Genomic DNA, 10,252 nt, shown 5'->3' on the forward strand with positions numbered 1-10,252 from the left:
ATCTGATAGTGTGATGGAGTCATGGAGCAACAGGGTCTTTGTTTTGTGTTTCTGTGATGGAGACTACATGTATTTGACCATGAAAGGACAAACCTGCAGTGATTGGTTCAATATCTTTATTTCTTTATTATCATAACTATTACCATCAGGATAATTATACCTTCAGGACAATATCGTCAGGGAAAAGTGTTCTATTTCAATACATTTTTTTAGCTTTAAAGGTATGTTCTAAAAATATGGATCGTACAATGTTTCTTAATTTAAAATCTACAGAAATGTTATTGTCAGTTGGTAGAACTTTCCAAGTTATAAAAAGGTATTATATCGCAAAGCAATTGAAAGCTGGTGTTAAAAACAAAGCCCTAATCTGAAAAAACATTGGTAACAAAGACAGAATATAAACGATCTGCTACTGATAATGTGATGAAACCAAAGGACAGTTTCATCACAGATTTAACACAGAGGCTCAAACCCATGAGTTCAATACCATGAAAAGAGGCAGAGAAAATCACACAGACAGAGTTACATAGTAAATAAGTCAGAGACACCAGGGGCTCCTATATTTATATCTATCTATCTATATATACATATATATATATATATATATATATATATATATATATATATATATATATATATATATATATATATATATATAAGATCTGCTGATGACTGGTATAGTTCCCACATATTGCTGGTATTGATGGCTAGTATATGTCACATTCTGCTGGTATTGGATGCAGGTATAGGTCACAGTCTGCTGGTATTGATGGCTAGTATATGTCACAGTCTGCTGGTATTGTGGCTGGTATAGGTCACACTCTCATGGTATTGATGGCTGGTGTAGGTCACACTCTCATGGAATTGATGGCTGGTGTAGGTCACACTCTCATGGTATTGATGGCTGAGTAGGTACTGAAGTCAGAGTTCTGGATTTTATTCTTCTTCTTTGGTCTCTTCTGTCCTTGACGGATGTCCAATGAGGCATAACACAGGTCTTCTTCCTCCTGAGAGACACAGAGAGACTTTTTATCTTCAAGTTTTGTGTGTCATTAATTTTGCTTATTCCTTTGCTTTTGATTTATTTTTCATTATGCTGATCAAAATAGGACTGGTTTACAAAGTGTTATAATCTAAATGTTCATCCACCATATAATTAAAACACCCAGTCTGGTTTGGACACAGTACCTTCTCTCTACTGTCACTTCCCCTAGTCGACGTCCTGTTCAGAGGAACTGAAGTCTCATTTGGAGCTGCAGAGTACAGTTGGACATTACTAACAATAACTTAACTACACTGTTTCAGTAGCAAACATATAAAATATATAACAATAATAATAATAATATTACATTATTCAAAAGAACGGTTAGACTTTCTTGACTTAATCAGTTGGTAAAAATATAAAACATGTACAGCTCATAAAATGTACAAGTAAATCACGGCTGGACAATATAGTTCAATATAATGGTTGTCAGTAATATAAGAGATGTACCTGTTTTTCTGCAGAAGGAGTAAACACAGAAGGAGGAGAGGAGAGAAGAGAGGAGAACAGACACAGGACACAGACTGAACATCAGAATCCAACACAGACCACAGTCTTCAGTCACTTGGATGACCTCTGGGATGACCTCTGGGATATAATGGCAAAGAAAATACAAGCTCAATGTTAATAACGTTCTCAGTGTTTGACAACTCAGGAAGAAAGGCTTTAGACTTTACTCTTACAACTCCCAGTTCACTACTCAATGTCACAACTGCATCCAAAGCTCCCTCCTCGCCTTGTTCGGGCGGACTTCGGCGTTGGTCGTCACCCACCTTCTAGCTGCCACCGTCTGTCCACTCATCATTCTATTGCTCTTGTCTTATTTTCACACACCTGGTTCTTATCCCATCATTAGTCTCTGTGTATATATTCCCTCAGCTTTCCCATGTCTTCCATGTGTTTTAATGTGGATGTGTCGCTGGCTCTTTGAGCCTTACGCATGATTATCTCCTGGGAGAATCCCTGTGTGTTGATACTTTTGCTTCACACGCGTGTGGACTGTATTGGATTACACTTTGCTGTGTTTTATTCGTTGCGCCAATTAAATCATTAACGTTGTTTCACATCTTCCTGCGCCTGGCTCCTTCGTCTATACACGCCACACTCTTGGTAAAGATTCTTCACTCACTGTTAAAATGCAGTCAGATTCATAGTGTTTGTTATTAATATGGCAATACACCTAGTTACTGGCTTGACCTTACAACACGCCCTTTTGGAGAAACTAAAACCAGACACAACCAAATACAGACACAACTAAATACATACAATACAAAATACAGACACAACTAAGTACAGACAAAATTAAATACTAACACAAGTAAAAACAGACAAAATTAAATACAGACACAAATAAATGCAGACAAAACTAACAACAGAAACAACTAAATACAGACACAAGTAAATACAGACACAACTAAATACAGACACAACTAAAAACATAAAACGAAATACAGACACAACTAAAAACAGATCACTAAATACAGACACAACAAAAAACAGACAACTAAAAACAGACAACGAAATACAGACACAACTAAAACCGACACAACTAAAACAAGACACAACTAAATACAGACACAACTAAAAACAAACACAGGACAGAGACTGTGAGTCCAACACAGACCACAGTCTTTGGGAGGTGAGGAGGGAACAGTTGGGATGACCTCTTGGATGACCTCTGGGATACAATGGCAAAGAAAATACAAGCTCAATGTTAATAAAGTTCTCAGTGTTTGACAACACAGACTGTTAAAGTATTTGGCAAGGACTGCAGGCTGTCGCAGATCAAGTAAATCAAAGGCTAATCAAGCTACATGGTACCAACTAATGGTTCTCCCCAGACAAGTTCAACACATTCTACACTCACTTCTAGTTGGACAATACTAAACCAATCAGGAAGGCTCTTGCTGCTCTGGAACATCTGCTGCCTTCGTTCTCCAAGGCTGATGTGAAAATCTCAGTAGAGTCTACGATAGAATCAGGAATTGCAAAGAGGCTACAAAAATCGGTTCTCTAAGGAAGAACATGTTCTGCATGTCAGGCTAGGTCCTCTACAAAATACCAGCACTGTACTATTGAGAACATCCTGACCAGCTGCATCAAAGCCTGTTTAAGGAACAAACATACACACACACACACAAACACACACTCTCCCTACTCTGGTTGCTGCGAGTTAGCACTGTGTCAACACACATCAACCAAGCACTCCCATATGATACATTTAATTTCTTACTTATTTAGTGGAAGAATGTACACTGTAACAATGTGTTTTGGCTTGAAAGATTTATTGATGTTAACTGTGGAATTTTCTGATGGGAGGGGCTTCCACTAGAAAAGGGCATTTAAAATGTATTGAGAAGTTTATCTCGGACGATAAAACTTGTAGAATGAGTTTGAGGGATTTTCGCTCTTGGACTTAATACTGGACAATTGTTCTGCAAATCTCAATCACCTCCAGGCACGGTCTCAATTTAACATCTTTACATATACTACACTGCTCCAACACTAAACTCCATGACATATTCCTTGATATCTCTCACAGGTGTCATGCTTCTGAGGACTTCACAGCTTTATCCTCTGTTCTGTGTTTTGGGACCCTTTCTGTATTTGTAGATGTTCCAAGAGCCCCAAGCCTGTAACAGGGCTTATAAGTCCCCAATCACAATTTATCTCTCACAACCTCATTTTGACAAAAACTAATTTCTTGATGTTTTGGAAACAGACAGATGCACCTTGAAACACACAACCTCCTGTAATTTAAGGAAACATTTATTTTACGTAATTTAACAGAGGCTTTTATCCAGAGTAACAAACGTATGAAAGCACAACCAGGCTAATCCAGCCATTCTTATTTACCAAATCAGCTACACTGCAAACCAGATGTTAAAACAAAACCAGAGATACAGACATGAAGCTGTAAAAAATGAAAAATGTCTTACCAAATGAAAGTCTATTGGTGACGTTTCCATAGAGGTACAACACCTTCTTTTTAACACCTCCTTTCCCTCCTTCATCCACCAGCTTAGTCTCCTCAGTCCCACAGTGGTAGAGTCCCAGGTCAGATCCAGTGATGTTCTCAATCAGTAGATCATAGGTGTTGTTAGAGGGGTTCCATTGCAGTTTGAACCGTGGAAAAGGGTTTTGACTATTTTCAAACTTCTCCGGATCTCTAAAACTGTCCTGAATGCTAATAACCAGGGTAGGTTGGTGCTCATGAGAACAGTTCCTGAACCATGTGATGGATACACCAGTGGATGTTCTGCAGTCACAGTATAGAGTGATGTTGTCTCCTGGTCTGACTAACAGAACCACCTCAGATCCAGAGATCCCATCCTGACTGGAGGAAACAGCACCTACAGGTAACAGAGGAAGGGAACAATGTTAGGATGAATGAAACATTTACAATTGGTTCATCATTAAGAAGGAACAGAGTTTACATGAACTCTTACTTCATCAGAAACTTCTATACATGATAAAATGTGTTTAACATCACTGCCACAATAATATCTAAATAACAAATCTAGTCAACCTTAAAACAACAATAAACAAAACCAGCTATCAAGCAGCTATAAGACCTAATGAAACACACGTGAACTCACAAAAGAGTGTGATGAGAGCTACACACAACTTGTCCATCTGGTGAACTGATGGTGTCAAAGAGGACAAGGGTCTTTGGTGTCTGAGAGTCACTTGGTCTTTGGTGCGTATTTCCGTGATGGTAACTAGATCTACTTCACCATTAAAGGGCAGAAGAGCAGCGATTGGTTCAATCAAATGCAAAGTTTTCAGCCTTTTCTTTTAAACACGTGTTGTGACATGAAGGGGAGGGTCTGTCATCAATGTCACACCTTCAACACCACCTTGATGTCATGGGAAAATAATTTTGAGGTCACTGCAGATAAAACCATGAACGTCCAATACCAACCCATTATCAAAGAAAACAACAAACACTGTGAGGTTAAGAACCAAATAAATGTCAAAGGCCTGTCTGATGTTTGAAAATTAAATAGCAAAACATATTGAAAGAGGAGAGATAGAATAGGTTATCAATGTTAGCCAATGAGTGACTAGTTTGTATAGGAGCTTTGTTACACCTACATCAGAGGATCAGACAATCAGTAACATTAGTAGTGATCAACATGTGTTTGCATGAGTTCATTTACATAATAGGTAATTGGTAGTGAACATGAGACTATTTGCATGTATACGTCTCTAGGGGTTGTAGTTCACTCAGCTAGTTATGCTGTAGGGAGGTTAGTCTTCAGGCCTGTGGGGGTTGTAGTTCACTCAGCTAGTTATGCTGTAGGGGGGCTAGTCTTCAGGTCTGTGGGGGTTGTAGTTCACTCAGCAGGTGATGCTGTAGGGGGGCTAGTCTTCAGGTCTGTGGGGGTTGTAGTTCACTCAGCTAGTGATGCTGTAGGGGGGCAAGTCTTCAGGCTTGTGGGGGTTGTAGTTCACTCAGCTAGTTATGATGTGGGGGGCTAGTCTTCAGGTCTGTGGGGGTTGGAGTTCACTCAGCTGGTGACAGGTTCAGTTCTAGGCTGTATGAGTCACAGGCCCATTTCAGAGCAGGGAACTGCAAAACAACTTCTTGGGACTGATTTTCTGGATCACTATCTTTATGGAGACATCAGGACTTTGATGTTTCCTGGATTTATACCACATGTTAGGCTCTAGCATCAGTTTCACACATTCAACACCAACCTGAAGACAATGGAAAATACTTTTGAGGTCACCGCAGATAAAAACCATCCCATTATCAACTGAAAACGAAAGACCAAATAAATTCTAAAGGGCTGTCTGACCTTTGAACTTCACATAGAAAAGCTTATGAACAGAGGAGATGTTGAATAGGTTTTCTATTTCCTGTATTTGGGGACATCAGATCCCTAAATGCAAACATAAACGTGGATCTCAAACACACAAACACAAACTAAGCTACATGTGCAGGACCTTACTGGGTGTTCAAACAGTTGATGTGACTAGTAGATAGAAATGGATGTGGTTTCTACAGACCTGAACACATGACCTCAGACCTGAAACCTCCTTTACACCTCAGACCTCCCCTCTTACAGCTCCTGTTAAACACATCAGTACAGACCAACAGCACTGGCTGAATAAACTTCTACAACACACATAGACCAGTGCATGTATAAACACATCCCCAAACATGCACATTCATGTAAATACACAAGTATAAATTGTTCGAACGTATCCATTAGCACTGCCATTACATCTATATGACCAAGTTACTGATTGGCTGAGATGATGCACTCAGTAGACAGGAAACCCACACTGACTTCCTGTTGTTGTTGCCGTGGTGCTGCTGTTTGCCTGGCGATGAGTCCATCACATACAGGATGGACAGTTAGTGTTGATCTCATACCTAACACACTATATGTCCCCACTGTTACTGAAAAACATAGTTATTCACAGAAATACTTCGCCAAATTTAAGGACAAGAATTGGCCCAGCAGGTGAAAAAAAACTTTATTGGTTTCAATATCACAATATAACTAGAGCATTATGGTTATTGTAATTTCTAGCTGCTTTCATATCAGAGAATCAAGTATGTGAAAGACCTGAATATTTGGCAGAGGAGGAAAGGACTTGGTCTGTAATACCAGGTGAAAAATTAGTATATATATGCAGTTCATATCTATCCTATTGTAGTTCATTTAAGTTTTAATGTAGTTTATGTAGGTCTTTATGGAGTTCATTTAGGCGTTAATAAAGTAAATGTATGTCTTAATCCCTCACATCTGGTGAACACAGCCAAATACAGGTAAAAACTGGAGAAGAACTTTGTACTTTTTACACCTTTGATGTTTCCTGGATTTATACCACATGTTAGGGTCTAGCATCAGTGTCAAACATTGAACCCCAACCTGAAGACAATGGAAAATACTTTTGAGGTCACCGCAGATAAAACCATCCCATTATCAACTGAAAACGAAAGACTCTTACTTTCAAGAACCAAATAAATTCTAAAGGGCTGTCTGACCTTTGAACTTCACATAGAAAAGCTTATGAACAGAGGAGATGTTGAATAGGTTTTCTATTTCCTGTATTTGGGGACATCAGATCCCTAAATGCAAACATAAATGTGGATCTCAAACACACGAACACAAACTAAGCTACATGTGCAGGACCTTACTGGGTGTTCAAACAGTTGATGTGACTAGTAGATAGAAATGGATGTGGTTTCTACAGACCTGAACACATGACCTCAGACCTGAAACCTCCTTTACACCTCAGACCTCCCCTCTTACAGCCCCTGTTAAACACATCAGTACAGACCAACAGCACTGGCTGAATAAACCCCTACAACACACATAGACCAGTGCATGTATAAACACATCCCCAAACATGCACATTCATGTAAATACACACATAAACATTGTTCGAACGTATCCTTAAGCACTGCCATTACATCTATATAACCAAGTTACTGATTGGCTGAGATGATGCACTCAGTAGACAGGAAACCCACACTGACTTCCTGTTGTTGTTGCCGTGGTGCTGCTTTTAGCCTGACAATGAGTCCATCACATACAGGATGGACAGTTAGTGTTGATCTCATGCCTAACACACTATATGTCTCCACTGTCACTGAAATGTATAGTTATTTACAGAAAAGTTAATTAACTAGAATTGGCCCAGCAGGTGAAGAAAGATTTTCTTGGCTTCACTATCACAATATAACTAGAGTTCCATGGTAATTGTAGTTTCTGGCTGTTTCACATCAGAGTATCAACTATGAGTATGGCCTAAATGTTTGGCAGAGGAGGAAAGTATGTGTTCACCATGTGATATATGGCCACGTAAATGTAGTTCATTTAGGTCTTAATCACACTCATCTGGTCAACACAGCCAAGTACAGGTAAACACTGGGGAAGGACGTTGTATTATTTACACCACTGATGTTTCTTGGATTTATACCACATGTTAGGATACTTTAAACTGCTGAATACAGATTCTAGTGAGGATTTGTCACGTTTATGATCATTTCATATTTTTCCTCGTCACAGTGTCGTTCCAGACTGGTTACCTCTTCTTACTGGACAGAATGAACGCAGAACACCTGATCAGTCACCTGTCCCATGAAGAGAGGTCAGCAGGTATTGGTAATTACCTTGAACTATACTATCCATCACAATCTACATTTATCATATTGACTAGCTTTAAAGATACAGCTTAACCAACACATGTCCAATACATGCAGGTTAAGATACAGGCGATAGATACATTTTTTGGTCACTCAGCCTAAACAAATGTTCTCATAGTACCGTGGGGTGTCACCTCTCTTATCTGGTCCATCCCCTAACTATTGTGTTATTTAGTTAAAATGGTATTGTTTCCTGTTGTTCAATATGTGCACATAGACAGACACACATACACACACACACACAAAAACACACACACATGCAAATGCAGAACCACAGGGACTGGTCAAGCAGTTGACACGTGATGAGGTAAGTAGATGAAACCACTGTGGTTACAACCGACCTGAAAATCCCCCCTCAGACCTGAAGACCTGCAGACCTGAAGACCAGCCCCCCTACAACATCACTAGCTGAGTGAACTACAACCCCCACAGACCTGAAGACTAGCCCCCCTACAACATCAATAGCTGAGTGAACTACAACCCCCATAGACCTGAAGACTAGCCCCCCTACAGCATCACTAGCTGAGTGAACTACAACCCCCACAGACCTGAAGACTAGCCCCCCTACAGCATCACTAGCTGAGTGAACTACAACCCCCACAGACCTGAAGACTAGCCCCCTACAACATCACTAGCTGAGTGAACTACAACCCTCACAGACCTGAAGACTAGCCCCCCTACAGTATCACTAGCTGAGTGAACTACAACCCCCACAGACCCGAAGACAAGCCCCTTACAGCATCACTAGCTGAATGAACTACAACCCCCACAGACCAGAAGACTAGCCCCCTACAGCATCACTAGCTCAGTGAACTACAACCTCGACAATCACGTGCACTGTGGTCTCACTGTCTTTTGGTACAGCTGCATCTTTGCAGCCAGGAGAAAGAATCTGGGATTGGCAAGATTGTTCACAGTTAAGAATTTCAATTGTATAGATATTTACTTGTTTATCTTGAAAAGTTACATGGCATTTTGGCATGACTTGCCATCTTTAATTGGCCAAGGTTGAGCCAATTGGTAAAGGAATAATATAATGAATAAAATAGTCTGACATTTAGTCGTGTCTACACAGTGATATATTGCAACTTCCTGGTAATTAGGAACGTGGTTTTATTCTTGTTGCTGTAATGAACACCTGGACCAGGGGTTTGTGGTTCCAGTTGCGGAACTCAATTGTCGATTTGTTTTGCAAAAGCACAAGGGATAAGGCACAAGCAGAACGAAAGAGACAGGCGGGCAGGCTCGGTAACCGGATGATCAAACCGCGAAGACAACAGTACAGGCAGGAGCAGGCGAGTAGGAGAATCCAGGGGCAGGCAGTCAGGTACGATACTGGGTGATCAGTCCACGAAGGCGACAGTACAGGCAGGAGCAGGCAGGTCGGAGAATCCAGGGGCAGGCAGGCAGGTCAGGAGGCAGCCTTCTATATACGGAGACAAACAGGGACAGGGCCGGGAAAGGAGAGGACAACAGGCTGGGAATCAAAAACATGGAAGAGCGCTATGCGAAGGCTTTGCAGGTCCACTACGAACAATACCTCACAACCAAGTGGTGGTGGAGGACTGGCTTAAATAGGAGGAGGCAATGAGACACAGGTGTTTAGAATTCCGGTGATTGTGACCTTGGCTGAGAGCTGAGTTCAGGTCCACTACGCCGTGAGGGTGCAGTGGTGCTGGGGCGTTGCGAGGACCTAACAATTGCAATTTTTCAAACTCGTATGCTGAAAAAGAAACATTGACCTGTGTTAAAGTTATGGTTAGGGTAAAGGTTAAGGTTAGGGTTAGTAGGTAGTTAGGTCAAATGTTTGTGATAGTCAGTAGATGGTCAGTAGAGCGTTGACAGACACACTTTTGGACTCTCAAAATAAAGTGTCACTGTATCATTTTTATTTACATATTTTAATTACATAATTTTTGTATTCATTTTTATCAACAGAAGTATATATGCCGCTAGAAGGGCTTGTAACATTCCCTGTAAAACTCATGGGTACATCAATCAATGTCTGCTGGACCTGAGTTCAGTGGGAACAGCCACCTAAA

The 10,252-nt window shown here is 40.5% G+C and overlaps 1 protein-coding gene across 1 annotated transcript; it reads right to left on the reverse strand.

Annotated features, from left to right (window-relative positions):
• Nucleotides 1-700: 700 nt before the first annotated feature.
• On the reverse strand, nt 701-4,697 carry LOC114830624. The gene is made up of 5 exons (XM_029118055.2): nt 4,642-4,697; nt 3,982-4,395; nt 1,493-1,630; nt 1,189-1,253; nt 701-1,007 (listed from the first exon to the last, which is right to left on the reverse strand). The coding sequence occupies exons 1-5, from the start codon at nt 4,676-4,678 to the stop codon at nt 882-884; spliced, it is 780 nt and encodes a 259-aa protein (XP_028973888.2). The 5' UTR covers nt 4,679-4,697; the 3' UTR covers nt 701-881.
• Nucleotides 4,698-10,252: the final 5,555 nt, after the last annotated feature.

This window comes from Esox lucius, chromosome 25 (genome assembly GCF_011004845.1).
Source record: "Esox lucius isolate fEsoLuc1 chromosome 25, fEsoLuc1.pri, whole genome shotgun sequence".
Taxonomy (NCBI): domain Eukaryota; kingdom Metazoa; phylum Chordata; class Actinopteri; order Esociformes; family Esocidae; genus Esox; species Esox lucius.